General features: G+C 35.7%; 2 protein-coding genes across 3 annotated transcripts; one reads left to right on the top strand and one right to left on the bottom strand.

Moving 5' to 3' along the window:
* Positions 1-1380: 1380 nt before the first annotated feature.
* Positions 1381-2529, bottom strand: LOC112022580 (protein PHOSPHATE-INDUCED 1). The gene has a single exon (XM_024055200.2). It carries the CDS (start codon positions 2421-2423, stop codon positions 1500-1502), a length of 924 nt encoding a protein of 307 aa, XP_023910968.1. The 5' UTR covers positions 2424-2529; the 3' UTR covers positions 1381-1499.
* Positions 2530-17513: 14984 nt separating this feature from the next.
* LOC112007090 (protein PHOSPHATE-INDUCED 1) lies at positions 17514-19664 on the top strand. 2 transcript variants are annotated; one of them, XM_065768220.1, is made up of 2 exons: positions 17514-17701; positions 18573-19664. In XM_065768220.1, the coding sequence occupies exons 1-2, from the start codon at positions 17622-17624 to the stop codon at positions 19477-19479; spliced, it is 987 nt and encodes a 328-aa protein (XP_065624292.1). In that variant the 5' UTR covers positions 17514-17621; the 3' UTR covers positions 19480-19664. The 2 variants fall into 2 exon arrangements, with proteins under 2 accessions (XP_065624292.1, XP_023895167.1); XM_024039399.2 differs by lacking the exon at positions 17514-17701 and having other exon boundaries at positions 18404-19664.
* The last annotated feature ends 332 nt before the right edge of the window (positions 19665-19996 follow it).

Genomic DNA, 19996 nt, shown 5'->3' with positions numbered 1-19996 from the left:
GTCTCAAGCCTCTATACCTTCTTCTTATTGGTCATGTGCCATTCAAACTGCGCTTTCCTTGATCAATCTCCTTCCTACCTCAGTTTTGAATTTTCACTCACCTTGGTTCAAGTTATATTCCATAAAACCTGACCTCTCACAGCTTAAGATTTTTGGCTGTGGTTGTTATCCTAATCTTAGACCCTACACTAGTCACAAGCTTGAACCTAGGACTGTGGAATGCATCTTTCTTGGTTACCCCACTGGTTTCAAAGGTTATCTATGTCTTGATATCAGCTCTAAACGTTTCTACATCTCTAGGCATGTTGTTTTCAATGAGTCAAAATTCCCTTTCTCTACTCTCACTGTCTCTACATCTGATCCAACTTCTTCCCATGTTCCTTTTGATACACTTTGGCAGTTATATCTCCATTCTTTCAATCATACCTCTCTTCTTGGTGCTTTTCCTTGTAATGTCTCATCTCAGTCTTATTCTTCTCACTCAGATACACCTTCTGATCATGTGTCTTAGCCTACTTCCTCATTCCCTTTGCCTGAGTCTGCTGCCTCTCAGTCTGATCCATCTGTTACTGCCCTTCCACAACCTATTACCTTAAACCATCATCCTATGCAAACCAGATCCAAGAGTGGGATCACTAAGCCTAATTCCAAAATAAGTTACAAAGCAGTTCTAGACTACACTTTTACTAACCACCCACTTATAGAATTGCTTCCAAATACCCCAAATGGTGTGAGGCTATGGATGCTGAATTTCAGGCTCTCTAGAGGAAGCATACTTGGTCCTTGGTTCCAGCCCCTCCTAATGTCAATTTGATTGGCTGTAAATGAGTTTATAAGCTTGAGCTTAATAGTGATGGTTCCATATCAAGGTACAAGGCTAGACTTGTGGCTAAGGGTTTCATCAACAAGCAGGTATTGATTACCATGAGACATTCAGTCCTGTCATCAAACCAACAACTGTGAGGCTTGTCCTAACTATAGCAGTGAGCTGCAACTGGTCTCTTAGGCAACTTGATGTCTCCAATGCCTTTCTACATGGCTTTCTTAAGGAGGAGGTTTATATGGCACAGCCTCCTCAGTATGCAGATCCTAAACATCCTTCCTATGTTTGCAAATTGCATAAATATCTTTATGGTCTTAAGCAAGCTCCTAGGGCATGGTTTGAGATTTGATAAGTAGTAACTGTAATTTTTTTTTTTTTTAAATTAAATTTTAGGAGTTCTCTTTTTAATTTAAAATGAAATTTGTTATTTGTTATTTGACATTTATGACCTTATTTTTAAATGAAGTTATTTTTCATTAATGAGAGTATTTTTAAACTACATAAAAATCCAATTCAAAAAGAGAATTCTCAATATAAATATAGATAGATATCAAATATTAAGAATTAAAATAAACATAATTAAATATTATAAATTTTTATGCACACGTAGATATATATACAATACAAACATGAAAAATCATGACTAGAAGCCACGTGTGTACATCTCAGCACTCTCTCACACAATGGTTGAACATTGAGAAGTATTCGGGTCAAACAGCGCTGGCAACAAGTACTTCCTCCCACTCACACCAAAACCATTATAGCTCGCACCCGTTACCGAATCCACCAAAAGCTCCCCAGCGTAACCGGGATAGGCTCCTTTACCGTACACCCCAGGACAAGCCGAAGCCGCTTCGAGTGGCGCGCCAGCCGAGCCGATGAAGTAGCCGTTTCCAAATGGGTTCGTCACGGTTCCGGCCAATAGGCTCGCTAAATTTACGATCATGCCATCTAACCCCACGTCCCCATTGGGTGCACCCAGTGGCGTGGTCTGTGGTCCGTATATGGGTTTGTGAAATGGCCATGCGCATTGACCTGGGCACTGAGTCACCGAGTTGCCGACCCAGATGAAAGCGGATTTGAGCTTTGTGTCAGAGCCGTGGAACCCACAGTTACTCATGCAAAAGCCTTCGACCGCCACGTCTTGAGCTGTGAGAACTAAGGTCAACCCTCCGGGTTTTGAGTTGGCCACCTGCGCCAGCTCGGAAATCTGGGATTTCGTTAACTTTTTACCAATGGAGTAGTTATTGTCTGAGACTTGGTTTGCTACGACAACGTTGGTTTGTTTCTTTCCAGCTTTTTTCATGTAAATTTGGATGGTATTCCACCAATTAGAGACGGAGGGATTTTGTTTTTGTTGTTGTTGGTTTTGTGGGTTTAGAGAGAGAAGAAAGTCTGAGACAATGGATTTCTGGGTTGGTGTGAAATCTCCGTACCAAAGAATGGAAATTGGGAGGTTTCCTTCAAGCAAATCTCCTTTGTGGTATGTTAGAGACATGGGTGGTGGTTGGTAAAGAGAGTTAAGCTTTCTTGTGCCCAAACACAAGTTGATCAAGCTTAGCTGAACAAGGAGGAGTAGAGTAATTTGAGAGAACCCCATTTTAGAGATTGAGGAATGAGAAATTTTGAAGTAGGAAATAGTTGAGAAGTGTTTTTGGTTTGAGTGGTGTAGGATTTGGTGAAGAGGGAAGTGAATATATATAGGTGGGTGGGTTCTTGCACTGGACTATTGGTGGGATGAGTCGGTCCGCCATCTTTGAATGGGATGAGAAGAAGAAGGGATGGTATTGGTACACAGGTGATTATCCCCCAAGTTGGGAAAAAAAGGTTAAAGTGATAAATATTCCTACACCAGTCAAGAAAGGTCTTGCCAAACTTAAATCTGCTAGTAAGCCCAAGTCTGTTACTCCTCAGCCACCTATAGGCGCTACTCCTGCCAGCAGAACACGAGGCAGTAAGAGGAAGACAACTCCCCATCCTGCGCTTGCCGCTCAGCGGAGAGTATGTCACTTTTTTTTTTTTTTTTTTTTTTTTTGTCTGAGACAATGGATTTCTGGGTTGGTGTGAAATCTCCGTACCAAAGAATGGAAATTGGGAGGTTTCCTTCAAGCAAATCTCCTTTGTGGTATGTTAGAGACATGGGTGGTGGTTGGTAAAGAGAGTTAAGCTTTCTTGTGCCCAAACACAAGTTGATCAAGCTTAGCTGAACAAGGAGGAGTAGAGTAATTTGAGAGAACCCCATTTTAGAGATTGAGGAATGAGAAATTTTGAAGTAGGAAATAGTTGAGAAGTGTTTTTGGTTTGAGTGGTGTAGGATTTGGTGAAGAGGGAAGTGAATATATAGAGGTGGGTGGGTTCATGCACTGGACTAGTGGTGGCTTATCTGTAGCTTTCATTAGCAACTTCGTGGTCCTAAAAGACTAAAACCACAGTATTAATCACGAGAAACTTATAAATATAAGATAAAAAGAGACATTTGGGGAGAATATTTAATTCTTTTAGGCATTTTCTGTGTTAAGATTAAAAAAACTTTGTTGACGCTAGCTAAACTATATTTATTTCTCAGCCAGCAGAACTTCATGCATGGAGCTGGTATAGTTTGAACTTTGAAGCTCTTTCCTAGGCGTTTTTTAAATTACGCCTCAATTTCTGAAATTTCTCGGACCGAGAGTAACCATTTTTATTATTGTTATCTTTAATATTAAGCTAGTTTAATGGGATAGATCTTTTGATAGACAGGTATTACTCATTCCTCAATATTGTTATGCATGAATACAACTTAGGCACCCCAAGAGGGTTCCTCTACTTCTCGAAATTAGTGAGCGTACTATTTAGTTGTCATTCTTGACTTTCTAACAACAAGCCTTGTATCCAAATTCTTGAGTTTTTAAATAAGATGCCTTCGAATGCAAATTCCTCTTCCTAATATTCCCTTCGTTTCATTTTTTTATTTTTATTTTTTATCCTCTATTTTATTTTGAAATATTATAAAATATTGTCCTGTTTTTAAAAATAAAATTCATTAATTTATTAATGTTCCTATTATACCCATATTAATTTACTAATTCAATTTTTTGATAATTTTTTTTAAAGGTAATTTTGAAAATTTATACATTTTTAAAAAATAGACAAGATAATAAATGATATTTCCTTAAAAAGTTTGACTTTTCAAAAACAAGACAAAAAAAGTGAGACGGAGGGAATATTTATTTAGGACAAGCACAAGAAATTATTCAGTGTTAAGTGAGTATAATAAATGCGTATACAATAAATTTATCATAAAATTTACTATTCATGTGATAAGATAGAACTAGCATACATTTATATATTGTGCTCTCGGAGCACTAAATAATTACATAGTAAACACATTCTTAAGTTTTTTTAAATAATGAAAAGTATTTGCTAACCAAAGTCTACTTGTTATGTTGTTTTTATAATTTTTCTCATATGATTAAAATCATATATAGATGGTCATTTGAATTGTTACACAGTTGGAGACTTTTTTTTTTTTTTTTTAAGAAAATAATTTAAAGGATCCATCCAAAAAAAAAAAAAAAAATTTTTTTTTTTTTTTTTTTTTGGTCTTCTATTCCATTTTAAAATGTTCTAAAATACTGTCTTGTTTTTAAAAATAAAATTCATTAATTTACTAATATTCTTATTATACCCATATTAATTTACTAATTCAATTTTTTGATAATTTTTTTTAAAGGTAGTTTTGAAAACTTATACATTTTTAAAAAATAGACAAGATAATAAATGATGTTTCCTTAAAAAGTTTGACTTTTCAAACATGACAAAAAAAGTGAGACGGAGGGAGTATTTATTTAGGAAAAGCACAAATAATTATTCAGTGTTAAGTGAGTATAATAAATGCATACACAATAAATTTATCATAAAATTTACTATTCATGTGATAAGATAGAACTAGCATACATTTATATATTGTGCTCTCGGAGCACTAAATAATTACATAGTAAACACATTCTTAAGTTTTTTTAAATAATGAAAAGTATTTGCTAACCAAAGTCTACTTGTTATGTTGTTTTTATAATTTTTCTCATATGATTAAAATCATATATAGATGGTCATTTGAATTGTTACACAGTTGGAGACTTTTTTTTTAAAGAAAATAATTTAAAGGATCCATCCAAAAAAAAAAATTAAGGAAATTTTTGTCATTTCCTTAAAGTGTGGCTATCAACCCTTGCTAATGGGGATTAGGTGAGCACTAACTTTTTTAAAAAATAGATCCACATTTAATTATGAACAGAAAGATTACATTAAAGACATCTATGGGGCAGTACTCAAGCTTATCCATCGCCTATCCCAAAATTTATGGGTTATTCCAGCTCTCACAATTAAGGATCGATGCTAATTAATGACATTTACTTCAACACCACCTTCTAATTAAAACCCAGCCATGCATGTGAGGACCTCTCTTTATTGTCTCACACTATTAAAGAAATTTTCCGTTTCAAGGGGTACATAATCTGTACGAAACCTAGAATATGCATGCCCAAATGGATCTAGGTTCTGGTTCATGCTTTTATTCTTTTGTTACAGCTCGTTGAAGTTCATTGAACTGACACATTATGGGACTCCAAAAGGTTCTCGTAACATAGGACAAGTATCAGCAAGCCTCTATGTGCCAAAGGACATGCCTGGTTTGCCATCTACATATCTACCATAGTGGCCCATGAACTCTCAATTATTAGTTACTTCCACTGAGTTTAATTTATTAGAAAATGCATATATACACTAGAGTATAAAAGGCTGGTACATGCTTATTAATTAGCTTTATGAATTATTGTTTGCTTTCCTAATCAATTTTATCCACTCCTGTATTAGAGTAGAAGCAACTGGTTGCTGAATCAGCATTTCTGAGTGTGTGTAAAACATTGAATTAATGCTACAGAGTACAGATCGACTAGTTGTGGATAAGTGTTATGGGTTACGTTATGGAGATACACCACTCGTGCAATTTTTAAACTATTCAATTTTTGAAACCATGTCTCCAAGTATGTGAACAAACTCTTAAATCATCGGCCTTCAGACAGCCTGGATGCTCTGCTCGAGCTTATCGGAAAGTTGGTGGCATCCAAGGAGCCCAAATGCGCTGCTAATGGAATTCTATAAAATTGTCTGACACAAACTTTGCCAGTTTTATACTACTAAAAAAGTCAGCCACAAATTTATGAGACTTGTTGAAAATAAGAATATTGTAGAAAAGTCATGAGAGTTTCGGCTATATCATTGGTTAAATTGTGTGTATGATAATTGGAGGTAAGGTAACATTCTTGACTTGAAGAAGTAGAGGTCCATGGGATAAAGCATCTGGTTGTATTCCTCAATTAATAATACATACAAGAATGCTTTTATATAAGAGGCACGTATGCTGTACAAGTATGTGTGCCAATTAAAATAAGTAAAATGAGCCTAAAGTCCATAAACCTGTTACGTGTTAACACTAATCAGTTTTAATTTATGTTCCAAAACCATAGGCAAGTAAGTTGCAATTGCATACTTTTATAGTTTTTTTTTCCTCTTAATTAATATTATGTGCAAGGTTGCAATATTATTGTAGCATATAAGTTCTTGATAATATATTTTGGTCTTTGCTTTTCTAAGTTGCATCTTAGTTGTCATTTTCCCCAGCTCAGATTAGGAACAGTCAAAGCAAAGGTTGTTGAAAGTTGAAACATTTGAGAAGGTGGTAGGGAAGTGCCCCCTGAGTCCCGACCCTCTTAGCCCTCTTACAGGACCATACGCTAATACTTTTTTCATGCGTGTTTTGAACTTAATTATGATAAATTTAATACAATTTTGTGATGGTTTCTTCTTTAAATATTTTTTAGCATGTGAATAATTTCTTTAACCAATAATTTATCATTTTCTAATACTTTGCTCGTGGTATTACTTATTTAAGGTTCTTCTAATTAATTTTCCAAGTGTGCTCAAGATTATATTAAGCTCATTCTTATCTATATCACTGATAATTATTTATTACATTTTAGAATTATTGTTCAATTTTAGTAATTTATAACTAAAAAATCCATTGATGACTAATGTTTAAATGTGAGGTTACATTACCCCCTTTTTTTTTCTTTCAATTTTATATAATCTATAGGTATAGCTAGTTGAGTTGGACTCTACAAAGTCTAAATAAATCAACAATTGCTTGTTTGTCAATGAAACACTAAAAAATTAACGTTGAGTTCAATCATCAACTTGTTTTTTGCTACTGTGTATTCATATGCATGCAATATTTATTGTCCTTCCAGGAATCTGTTGGTATTGACTTTGTGTTGCACCAAAGGGCTTGTTTTCCAAGCTCAGATTAAATAATTGCTGTCTAAGTTGCTTAGAAATAAAACGCATGCAGCTAGCTGAGTTGAATGGCGACATGATATGTAGACAATATTCTGCATGTATTTATTAATTGTTTGCCCGCACACGGGACTTGTATAACTCCATTATTGATTTGTAATGTTATGTTATTTTTCTAGGAAAAGAACGTTATTTTAGTTGAGTCCAAATCCTCTGTCTCATCAATTGTGCTCCACTTCATGCTCCACCAATAAATTTGGACAACTAACCTTTTTCATTAAATGAGATATCTCATTAAATGAGACAACTAGCCTCTCTTATTAAAGTCAGAGTTATTTCATTTAATGAGACAGACTAGTTGTCCAAGTTTATTGGTGGAGCATGAAGTGGAGTACAATTGATGAGACAGAAGATTTGGACTCATTTTAGTTTCTTTACATGAGGGTTGCGGCCTCCTCACATTTTTAGAAATCTGATTAATCATGCAACTATATATATATAATATCAATCATGCAAACGAATTGGTGTGCACGGTCATTAATGTGTCTCATATAATATGACCTTCTTGATTTAGACAGGGCTTGATTCCAAAAGTACCAATAGCAAATCGGTCATATACAACACGGCAACCATTAGATATATAATGCTATAAGCTAAAAACCGCAGCCTGGTTTACGGTTTACCACGTAATATAAGCTACACAAACTCAACGTTAAGTGTCAAACCAAAAAAAAAAAAAAAATGAAACTCACAACTCAAGGTATCAAATATTAAGAGGAGAAAATGAAGATAGAAGAACTAATCAGAAGATGAAAGTTTCTCTACATGTCGTATAACTGATTGTATTCTAAATGATCAATGTGCCAGTCACGTAGTTTCCCTTGTACAGGTGCAAAGATGTAATTGGCCAGTTCTTAATTAAGTTAGTTTTCTATACCTAATTAGCCCTTAGTTTGATAGTTATCTCTGTTCATCTTGCATGTATATAATTAAGCAGAGTTGTACTCAGACTTTCGTAATTAATCAAGATCATTTATATATTTTCCAAAATCCCATCTCTCATTTTCTGTTACAACTTACAAGGCATTGTCTAGACCAAAAAAAAAAAAAAAAAAAACCTCCAGCATCACATTAAATCAAACATAGTATCTCATACAAGACACAAACCCTACAAGACTCCTTTGTGCAAGCTTAGATAGAAACTCCCAATAGAGTCTTGTTAAACACTCAATTAACCAAGACCTTATTACTGAAAATCTTAGATTTATCTAAGGCTTATTCTTGTAGCCAATTAAGCCAAACCGAACACATATTTAAACTTAGTTTTCAACTCTAATTATTAGCCATTGCCATACCCTTGAGGGGTTTTATTATTAAATTCACTGGCTTCACCAAAAGAGTGTTGGGACATCTATTGAAAAGAGATACATAACAAAATCGTCAAATGATCTTGAAGTAATTGAGAGATCGATTTTGCGATTGGCGATGGACTTGTGATGTTGGATAACTATGAAGACGTGAACTGGATTAATAGTGGTTGCAGCAAGAGTGGAGAGGTCAAATGGATTTGACAAACTGAATAGGCCACATGCAAAGTGTTTTTCCTTACTTGGTTTTCACTTCGTGAATAATTCATCCTATCTTGTGTGTGATTGTTTATTTACATAATTGTAAATCAACGGTTAATTAACTATTGGAACTTAACCTTGATTAATTGATTAAAATTGGTAGTAAGCCATACTAGGGGTCTAAAAGTAACTTCCAACGTCACTTAAGAACTTGGCTTTGCAAACTTATATTCATATATCGCTTGGCCTTGTGTATTAGGTAACTCCATAGTTTTAAAAACCGGACCGGACCAGTCGGTCCGACTAGTTCAATCAGGAATTGGGAGCCAGTCCAGTCCGGTAAAAACTCCCAAAACTAGTCAAAAATCGAGGTTGAACCGAAATTTTTTTAAAAAACAGTTCGATGCCTGGTTCGGTTTTTAAAACCATGGGTAACTTCGACCATCTTGCTCCTACGATATATTAAAAAAAAATTGTAAAGTTGTGGTTTTCAATTTTGTTTGTTGGCATTTGTGGGGCCAGAAAATCGGGTAGCCTTGGTCCGCTCCAAGCCAGGCCCAAAAGGCCCACGCCGAGGGTTCGTGAGTGGTCCGAGGATGAAAGCACGAAGACCGACTCCCGAGGATCATTTCCAAGGAGTGCCCGTCCTCGGGCATCCGAGACCTCGGGGGAACACGAGGGCCATCCCACCAGAGGACACTTTAATATTCGAGGAGGAGAGGACCCAGTGCTACGCGTCGGCGACAGGAGAACGACGAAGGAGCAAGCCTAAAGTGAACTGTCACCTCTGCATTGAATGCGCTCACCTAACCCCCCATGGCCGCATTAATGGGGATGTAACCCCTTGGCAGTGCAACATCGATCATGGTGAGTCACTTGAGTACAGATAAGACCCCTGATGGGACGGAAGGTCAGAGAGGAGGCAGAGGGATGATCAGCAGAAGGAAAGGAGAAGGATATAAGGAAGGGGAGCAAAGCAATATAGGGGTGAAAGGAGAGAGAAGAAAAAAAAAAGGGGGCGTGAGCTTGAGGGAGAGGGGTCTCCTCGGACGAGAGCCGAGGAGCTATCTGCAGTTGTAAACTGGGCTCACTCCCCTCCAATGAAAAGGAAGTGATTTGTATCCCGTTGCTAGTCTGTTAGGGCCTAAACCTTCAACCCACTCTCTAAAAATTTATTGTTGGGGAACTTTTCCAAATCTGAGTCCCTACAGCATTAATTCCGTGTCAAGTTTAATTGTAATTCTTCAATCATTTCCTTGTATTTTTGTGGGATTTAATGTAATGGGTTTAGTGTAAGAATTTGGTGAAGAACAGTTAAGACAGTGCATATTGCTATTAGCTCGTGAGTGGTGTAGCCAGCGAGATGTCACGTGAGGAGCACACGCTGGAAGTTCAAAGGTCTTAGTGTCAAAAGGCATCTCGCGAGTGTCTTGTGACTTGGCCAACTCGCAACTTGACTCACGAGATGCATTGCCAACATGTTTTGTGTGTTTTTCCTCATTTCTTTACCCACACTATATAAACCTATATAACCTACAAAATTGTGAGGAGAGTTTCAGAGAGAAAACCCTAGGAATTCATTTGAGAGTTAGAAATTGCAAAACTACAGTCCTCTACACATTTCTCTTAGTTTTCCTCAAACTCTTTCCTCCCTAAATTCCATATTTTTTGAGAGGTTCTTGGCCCAAACACAAACCACACCCATTCTGAGTGTTATGAATTGATTTGGAGCTTTTGGGAGGCATTGGGTCATGCCATTCTATGGTGAGATGCAATTGGTGATAATTGCGGGATTCGGAAAGCTAGTAAAGACAAGACTTGGTGAAACCCGTTGGTAGCTGAGACTCGGAGGGTCTAAGTACATAGGGTAGTCTAGGCTTGGAGGGTCTAAATTGTAATCCTTGTACTCTAACTTATTTATTAGTGGATCGATTCGGCTTGGAGGGCCACGAAGAGGTTCTTACGCCGAGCACTTTGGTTTTTCTCTTTGATAACACATCTCGGTATTATTTTTTGTTTGCTTCTCTCTTCCCTTACTCCCTGTATGTTATACTTAATTGTCAATTATGTATGCCTATACATTAGGTACCTTGTTAATTGTGCATTGAATGTTTTTATTCCATATCTAGTTAAGTATATTAAAAGCAATTAAGGCGTAATTTAAAATTTTGGGGTCTTAATTAGCTCTAGTACTAGTGAGCTTTCAAAATGAAATTACCAATTTAGGGTTTTTCTAATACTTGTGTATTAGGTAACTCTAACCATCTCGCTCCTACGATGTATTAAAAAAAAATGAAATTACCAATTTGGGGTTTTACTAAAATCATTAGTTAGTTGGAGACAAAAGTTAATGATTATTAACAAATAGTGAATAGAAGTGTAAGAAATATATATTTTATTAGATAAAATTAGTGACTTTGAAATAAAAGGGATCAGGGTAAGCGCTGACAAACTTTTTGGATGTCATTTCTCAAAAAAAAAAAAAAAAAAGGATGTTTTTGCAATTTTCTCTAATAGTAAAAGTGAGTAACTAAGGTTGCATTTGGTTCAATGTAAATCGAATTCTCAGTCTAAAATGAATGCAGGAGAAAGTGAATCTCGTAAGGACAATGAAATTCAGGTGTTTGGTTCTATAATGGAAAATAGTTCGAAAAACGATTTTAAGTGTTTGTTAACATTCTAAAAATGCTATTTTTCTACAAATTTTCACATTTTCTTAGCATTCAAATAAATTTTATTACAAAAAATTTCAAAATATACACTTAACACAACCAAAAAATTACACTTAATACAACCAAAAATCAAAATAAAAACATTGAAGAAGAGGAAGAAAGAGTGAGATCGGAGGCAGAAAGAGTGACAAAGTGAGGGACAGAGAGATAGATTGGGAATGAGAGAGATCAGAGTGGATGGAGGACGGCGGCCAGATCAGGTGGGTTTAGGGGTGGAATGGAGTGAGCTAGTGGTCGGTGGCGGGCAAATCAGCAATGTTGAGCAAGAGGGAGAACAAGATCGATGTGTTGAGAACGAGCTCGATCTTGGGTAGGTCGAGAATGAGATCAGTTTTGGGTGGATCGGTCTTGGGTGGTGATGATCTAGATGGCAGCGCCGATGATCTTCCAGCGGCAACTATGGGTGCGATCTCGCCGGTTCTAGGATGCAATTTCGGTGGTGCTATAGGCGGCGTGATCTCACTGGTGCTGGGGTGCAACGAGACTCGTGCGATCTGGGGTTAGGGCCGGAGTTGGGGTGCGACGAGACCGGTTCTTTGTGCGATCTCTTCTTGCTGTTTCTCTCTCTCTCTTCTATTTTCCTGGGGTGGAAACCATTTGAAGGTAAAATAAAACCTGAAATAGTTTTACGGGAGAGACAAGGTATTTTACAGTTAACGCGGAAAATGAATTCCGTTTGACTCAATTTTCTGTAGCTACCAAACACAAAGGCTGGTGTAAAATGATTTCCTAAAATCATTTGAAAGCAAAACAAACGCAACCTAATATTCAAGAGTTTTATTTATAACATAGTGGCATCAATCAATCTCTCTTAAAAGAAGAATCCTGTGGTAAGTACAAAAAACAGAGAAACCCAAAAAGGACCAAAAGGGTAGCAAAATTAAATTTATGAAAAAGAAGAAAGTTTGTGTTCTCATTAATATCTACTATGTGTTCAAATTAGTTTCTTTTAGCTTATTTGTTTATTTATATTTTTCTAAAATCTCACTTTTTTAAGTTACCATTGTACTTATCAGCATTAAGAAAATAATCAAATAAATTAACCCAAATGCATGTTTAAGATTCCCATCACAGAGAGAGATGAAGCACCTTGTAATTTAATGTAAAATATCAATTATTTATATGGTAAAAGCACACAGTATGTAGGTTCGAGTCTGTTTGGGATCCACTTATTTTATTGAAATTGAAAATTTTTTGCTGAAAGTACTATAGATAAAGGTAAAAGTTAGTTGAAATAGTACAGTAGAACCTATGAATAATACTAAAAATTGCAATAGAACCCATAAATAGTAACAAAAATATGATGAATAGTAAAATAAGTTGGCAAAAATAAGTGTTACCAAACGCACACTTCATATATAAGAAAATTACTTGAAGTTTACTAATCTTTTGTTTCTATCAGACATTCAAATGAGAATATACCGTTCATAATTCCATGAACTATTATAGAAGACAGCCTTCAGAGACTATCGAAAGATAACATAACATAACATAACTTCTGGTGACAAATGGACAATTACAGCTATATAATCCTTTAAACATTGCAGACAAAAAGAATCCAAGATGCATATAAAATTGAGTCAAAGCTCCTCATCTATAGAAACCTATATGATTCTTTAGGCAAAGTTGGGTTGGATTCGCGGGACCTCGTTCGTGCAGCTATAAACCATGTTAAACAGTTGAACAACTCATTTCTTATGTCTGCAAGTATGAAACAAGGCAGCTATCTCCAGTGATGAATTTCCCATGAGACACGCTGCACTTCTCTTTTCTTTTGCTTCTATCGGGAACTTAGGGCATTGTAAGTGGACGCACTGCTAAACATTTTGATTTGAATATATATAAGTACACTGACAAGGAAGAAGAATATCATAAATTAAATTAATTTTTTGTTCATGGGTGCTTGCCTCGTGAATGCTTTGTTTTATTAATGTTAAAATGCATATAGTATTACTGATAAAGCTCGTGAATTTAAGTTGTAGATAGAGAATGACGACAGGTTTTCGATCTAGCTCTCCTTGCTCCGTGATACCTTTGTTTATTGCTAATAATAAGCAGAACTTTTTTGCCATTTGCGAATTGCAAATGAAGAAAAAGTGTACACAAATCTTTTACTCAAAAATTTGTAGCAAGTTGCATGCACTTTGCAACTTGCAAGCCATTTGTGTTGGAAAAATTCCCTGCCATGCTTATGTCATCGAAGCCAGGCTACGAGAAGTAATGCGCGCGCAACTCAAAATCATAATTCAGAACTTCGCTGCACGAAAAATAATAATAATAATAATTGGACCTGCAATAAAAGCTAAAACTAAAATAGACTCATCCATGAAAGTATCCAGTGAAGTTGGAGTGCCCTCATCTTGTATCATGATATCATCACATCAATTCCTTATATGGTGTTCTCCAATGATAAAGATTTTTTTTTTTGACAAATAGGGTGTCCAGATCTTTTTTAGTATCTAATTATTCTTTTGAATAGGAGTGTCCACGGGTCGGTTTGGGTCGGGTTTGTGTCCAACTCGAGACCGACCCAATTGAATTAGGTTGAGGAAATCCTGACCTGCTGCCGACTGGCGAGGGGGTCGGTTTGGCACAGTCGGTTTTGGACTAGAAACACAATGGGCGAAGTTGGAATTATCCATGATGAAAAATCCAGCCAAAATAGTTGATTTCAGGCAAAAAAACGCCAAATCCAGTGGAGATCTCATCGGATTTGGTGAGATTTTGCTAGATCCGATGAGATTTCACTAGATTTGGATGAAATATCACTAGATTTACTTGATAAGTCGCCAAAATATGAAAATTTGAAGTCGAAATATGGAAATTTGATGCTGGAATTTGGAAAATCTTGCCAGAATTTGGGAAAAACTCATCGAAATCTAGATATTTCGCTGGAATCTAGAAATTTTTTGCTGAAAATTCTTAGTACATCGGTCGAATCAGGTTTTTTGGGTTTTGGAGAGGAAACCAAGACCAACTTGCTGGAGTTGGTTTTTGGAACAAATGACCCGCCGCCAATCGGTGACATGATTGGGTTGGCCGGTTTTTAAGTCGGATCATTCAGGTGGGTCGAGTCGTCGGATTGGATGGACAGCCCTACTCTCGAGTTTTCTTGATTGTATGTAATCCCCCCATCCCACACGTATTAAGTTTTTGCAAAGAGAGGAATTCTATGAGAGTGGTTCCAAGATGTTAGCAAAAAGTTTCGAACCTAACCTATCCAGAATAAAAATTAGAAAGAATGGTCTCAAGGTATTTGTTAATTGACTATTTTAAGCAAATTTTTTAACAAGTTTTATGAGAAATATAAAAAATTGTAAAAAATTAATTACTTTTTCTTTTGCAATTAAAAATTTTAAAAATATTTCCTAAACCAATGTTTTTAAGGGCATTTCCATTAACTTTTTCCCTTAAAAAAAGGGATTAGGAGATAGTAAGCTTGCTGCAATTTTTTTTTTAATATAAAATTTTAAATAGACTAAAATACCAATCAATTTTGTTGTAGAAAAGTTCAAACAGAAAATATATTATTTGATGATAAAAAATTTTACCCCGTTCATCTAATTCACTTGTTACAACCCAATTCATTAATTAAATACGTGTCTTGTACAGTGCTTCAACTAAATTAGCACTAGGCTGTGTTTTATCTTTCGACTTTCTTGATCCTTTAATGCCAGCTTCAGTTAAACTACAAATTAGCTCTAGTCTTTTACTGGCAATGATGGTAACAAATGTCGATCTACAGGTGGCCCCAATATTTGATCCACTATCCCTCCATGCCAGCATGGCCTCGCTCTTGCCTATTGGCTTTTTATTGGTAGACCCAATAAAGGAAAGTAAGTATTTGTCCTCAGTGCAATGAACTGTCACAAATAGAAAGGAAAATTAGGGGGAAATATCATATATTTCTCCTGGTCCATATCCTGAGATTGACATGACATGCACTGGGATCAACTCGGGCTTAAAGATTTTTATGAAGATGCTTCCACTCTAGATTAAATTTATCTGTTTCTTAAAAAAAAAAAAAAATTAAATTTATGCAGTAATAATTAATAGGGCATAAATGCATAATTTATTGTGAAAATCCAATACTTCCAAGTTTGGATTTCAAAAATAAAAATCCATGGTGAACAAATTAGCCAATGTAATCTTTTTTTTTTTTTTTTTTCTTTCCTGAAAAATTTAGGACAAAATATAGTAATTATCATTGAAATTTGACTAACATCAACCAGATTCAAAATATTTTAAAATTGACCAATATAGTTCATAAACCTAAAAATAATTAAAAAATTTGATTACATCAGCCATAACAATTTGATTAATATTCATATTATCATATAAGCTAGCCTTCATTTATCAGTCAAATGGTCACAACAAAAAGTAAAAGTGATATAAATGATGTTATACGTCATTTGTGTTTAAGGATAGAATTAGTTTATTTTAAGATATTTTAAATCTTTTTTTACGAGATAAAATATTTTAAATTTAATGGATATTAGTTCAAATATTGAAATAATTAGTATATTTTAGTCAAATATTTAATACCAAAAGCTCATAAAACATTTAATAAAGAAAAGCAAGTGCACCGGTTTGCCCAATAAATTGCTAGAATTCCACCTAATGTAAACCAGGGTACCAGTACCACAAAATTATTTACGACTTTTACTTATGAATAGTAAAACAAATATCTATCTTTTTTTTTTTTTTTGGTCAAAAACAAATATCTATCAAGTGGTACGTGATAAGGCTGGATGCCACCACGCCACCGAAGACTTTACGTGTTAGCTTTATCCAACTGGACTAAAGTGGTAATAATAAAACCTCTGCTTTCCCAGCTCACGAGTTTTGTATGTGTGTCCATATATTATTAAAAACTCACAGAAATAGCATACTATTAGGCGCGTCATCACACATCTCAACCTTGGATACCACTGCCCAAACGCTGACTGCCAGTTGGACTGGCCCACGCTTCCCAATAGAATTTCATTCATTCATAGCAGTGTCCAGCCTGTCTTCCCTAACGTATAGTTTTCTTTTTCTTTTTTTTTCCTCACTTTTCCTTTAATATCCTCTCAAATTTCACAGTTCAAAACTCCAGCTTTCTGTAGCTAAGCTGTAATGCTTTTTGTTTTTTAGCGAGGAAAAAAAAAAAAAAAAAGTTCACTTACTCCCAAAAAAGAACCCAGTAGGCTCTAACCACTCTATTACACTGATTTGCTGTAAGAAATTACAAACCCCACGCCTTTTCTCTTGCTTTGTCTCTCACGCTCCTCTTTATGAAAAAATATTTTGAATGAATGATACTATGGGGGTGTTTGGTAGAATAGTTTGAAAATTATTGTTTGTAATTTTTTGAAATATTTATGGATGAAAAAGTGTATTGAAATGCGTAAAATGCTGTTTAAAAACTAAAAAATATTGTTTGAAAATACAAACCAAACGGACCCATGTCACCTTATTAAAATTATAAAAAAAAATATGTACGTAAATATAATTATTTAATAGTATATATTTTTTAATTATTAGTTGAGTTATTTTTTATTGACATGTTTTATATTTATTGAATTTTTAATATGGTTTATTACCATATATTTTTGATATAATGATCATTTTATAAGTATAAGTATTTGTGAAGTGTATGAATAAAGATTAAAGTCTACGTTTGTAAAACAGAGTTTTACACATATATATATATATATACACATTTAGATTAAACTAAAATAAAATTTTATTTTGTATAAAAAAAATTACCTTCTCTCTTTTTTTTCAAAAAAAAAAAAATTTATTGATGCGTGGAGACAGGTTTGCTGATATATAGCGTGAGATAAGCCAAAGTGTCTCTCTTTTATTTTTGAAAATTAAAAGCAACGCGCTTGGGAGTACCGTTGAGGCCTCTCTTTTTCTTACTGGCCAAGTCGTAAAATCAGTAATGGCAAACCGTCCCTCATACGCTAACACAGTCTTTTTTTCTCTCTCTTTCTGAGCAAGTTCCTTCAATTTTTATTTATTAATCCAATTCAGAAAGTCACTTTTGTGACCTATATAATTGAGCTCTCTCCATCTCAGTCTCAAACCATTCACAAACACACAAAGCTATCTCAGCTTCTTCTCTTCTCCTTGCAAAGAAAAAAAAATCTTATTTCTTGTACTGTTTAGAAAATTTTAAAAATGGCCTCTTTTGTTTCCAGAACTTTCTTAAATCTACTATTGGTAGTTTCATTGTTTCAAGTCTCTTTGGCTATGAGAAAGCTCAATGAGCTTGTGCAAGACCAGACCCAGCTCTTGTACCACAATGGCCCTCTTCTTTCTGGCAAAATCTCCATTAATCTCATTTGGTACGGAAAGTTCAAACCTTCTCAGAAAGCCATTGTCACTGATTTCATTACCTCCCTATCATCTTCACCACCCCAACAAACAGTACAACCATCTGTTGCCTCGTGGTGGAAAACCACTGGAAAGTACTACCACCTCAAATCCAAGAAACCATCTTCATTTTCCCTCTATTTGGGCAAGCAAATGGTGGACGAGATAATTTATTGAGGCGTGGAGACCGGTTTGCCGATATATAGGCCCCGTTTGGTTTGCCATTTTAAACAACATTTTTTAGTTTTTAAACAGCATTTGACGTATTTCAACATATTTTTTCACCCACACGTATTTCAAAAAATAATAAATAACAATTTTTAAACTACTCTACCAAACACCTCCACCTCCATAGCGTGAGATAAGCCAAAGTGTCTCTCTTTTATTTTTGAAAATTAAAAGCAACGCGCTTGGGAGTACCGTTGAGGCCTCTCTTTTTCTTACTGGCCAAGTCGTAAAATCAGTAATGGCAAACCGTCTCTCATACGCTAACACAGTCTTTTTTTCTCTCTCTTTCTGAGCAAGTTCCTTCAATTTTTATTTATTAATCCAATTCAGAAAGTTACTTTTGTGACCTATATAATTGAGCTCTCTCCATCTCAATCTCAACCCATTCACAAACACACAAAGCTATCTCAGCTTCTTCTCTTCTCCTTACAAAGAAAAAAAAAATCTTATTACTTGCACTGTTTTGAAAATTTTAAAAATGGCCTCTTTTGTTTCCAGAACTTTCTTAAATCTACTATTGGTAGTGTCATTGTTTCAAGTCTCTTTGGCTATGAGAAAGCTCAATGAGCTTGTGCAAGACCAGACCCAGCTCTTGTACCACAATGGCCCTCTTCTTTCTGGCAAAATCTCCATTAATCTCATTTGGTACGGAAAGTTCAAACCTTCTCAGAAAGCCATTGTCACTGATTTCATTACCTCCCTATCATCTTCACCACCCCAACAAACAGTACAACCATCTGTTGCCTCGTGGTGGAAAACCACTGGAAAGTACTACCACCTCAAATCCAAGAAACCATCTTCATTTTCCCTCTATTTGGGCAAGCAAATGGTGGACGAGAGCTACAGATTGGGAAAGTCACTCACAAGCAAACAACTTGTGGAGTTGGCTTCAAAGGGTGACCAAAAGAACGCCATTAACGTTGTTCTCACTTCCTCAGATGTGGCTGTTGAGAATTTCTGTCTTAGCCGATGTGGGACTCATGGGTCTGCACTGGGCTCAAAGGGTGGTCACGTTAAGGGCAAGTACTCTAGGTTTGCTTACATCTGGGTCGGGAACTCTGAGACCCAATGCCCAGGCCAATGTGCTTGGCCATTCCACCAGCCCATCTATGGACCCCAGAGCCCACCCCTGGTTGCACCCAACAACGATGTGGGTCTAGATGGCATGATTATCAACTTGGCTAGTCTTTTGGCTGGGACAGTTACCAACCCATTTGGAAATGGTTACTTCCAAGGTCCAAAGGAGGCGCCTTTAGAAGCTGCATCTGCTTGTCCTGGGGTTTATGGCAAAGGGGCTTACCCTGGCTATGCTGGGGACTTGTTGGTGGATCCAACAACTGGTGCTAGCTACAATGCTCATGGTGCTAATGGGAGGAAGTATTTGCTTCCTGCTTTGTATGATCCTTCTACATCAACATGTTCAACTCTTGTTTGAGCAAAAAAAATAAAAGAAGTGGATTAGTAAATCTAGAGCAGGGCATTAGTGGAATGTATACGCTACGCTACTTAGGCAGATACTGTAATTCTTTTATTTATTTGTTAGTATTGGTTTGAGGATTAATAAGAGCAAATTACTTTGGTTTGCTTCTTAATCAAATGACTACTTGCAAATTTTGTGTCTTTGCTTTTCTTGGCTGATGGGCTTCGCAGAATTTGTGAATTACTTCTAGCTCTAGGAATGCTTAAAATCTATGGAAAACCCGAAACCGACTGGTAAAGTTGTGAGGACATTTGCAAGATGGGGGTATTAGGCCAATTAAGTACATATTAATCACTCCAATAAAGTTAGAACTCCTTGTAGAAAACACAAAAGAGGAAAAAAAAAAAAAAAAAAGGTATCTAAAATTCCCAAAGATTACGGCTCCATTAGAGGGGATGGTCATTTTATCAGATGATATTATTATTAAGTTCAAGCTTTAAGACGAAAGTTATAATCACATTAGTGTTTTTTG

This window comes from Quercus suber, unplaced genomic scaffold (assembly GCF_002906115.3).
Source record: "Quercus suber isolate HL8 unplaced genomic scaffold, Cork oak 2.0 scaffold_906, whole genome shotgun sequence".
NCBI classification, from domain to species: Eukaryota; Viridiplantae; Streptophyta; class Magnoliopsida; order Fagales; family Fagaceae; genus Quercus; species Quercus suber.
Note: the sequence above shows the minus strand (reverse complement) of the source record. Positions and strands in the feature narration are given on the sequence as shown.

Bases quoted from the DNA above. Each gene is read 5' to 3' on its own strand.
- LOC112007090 (XM_065768220.1), top strand. From the start codon at position 17,622: ATGGCCTCTTTTGTTTCCAGAACTTTCTTAAATCTACTATTGGTAGTT. The intron at 17,702-18,572 runs GCTCAATGAGCT...ATTGGTAGTGTC, and splicing joins GTCTCTTTGGCTATGAGAAA to ATTGTTTCAAGTCTCTTTGG.
- LOC112022580 (XM_024055200.2), bottom strand. From the start codon at position 2,423: ATGGGGTTCTCTCAAATTACTCTACTCCTCCTTGTTCAGCTAAGCTTG.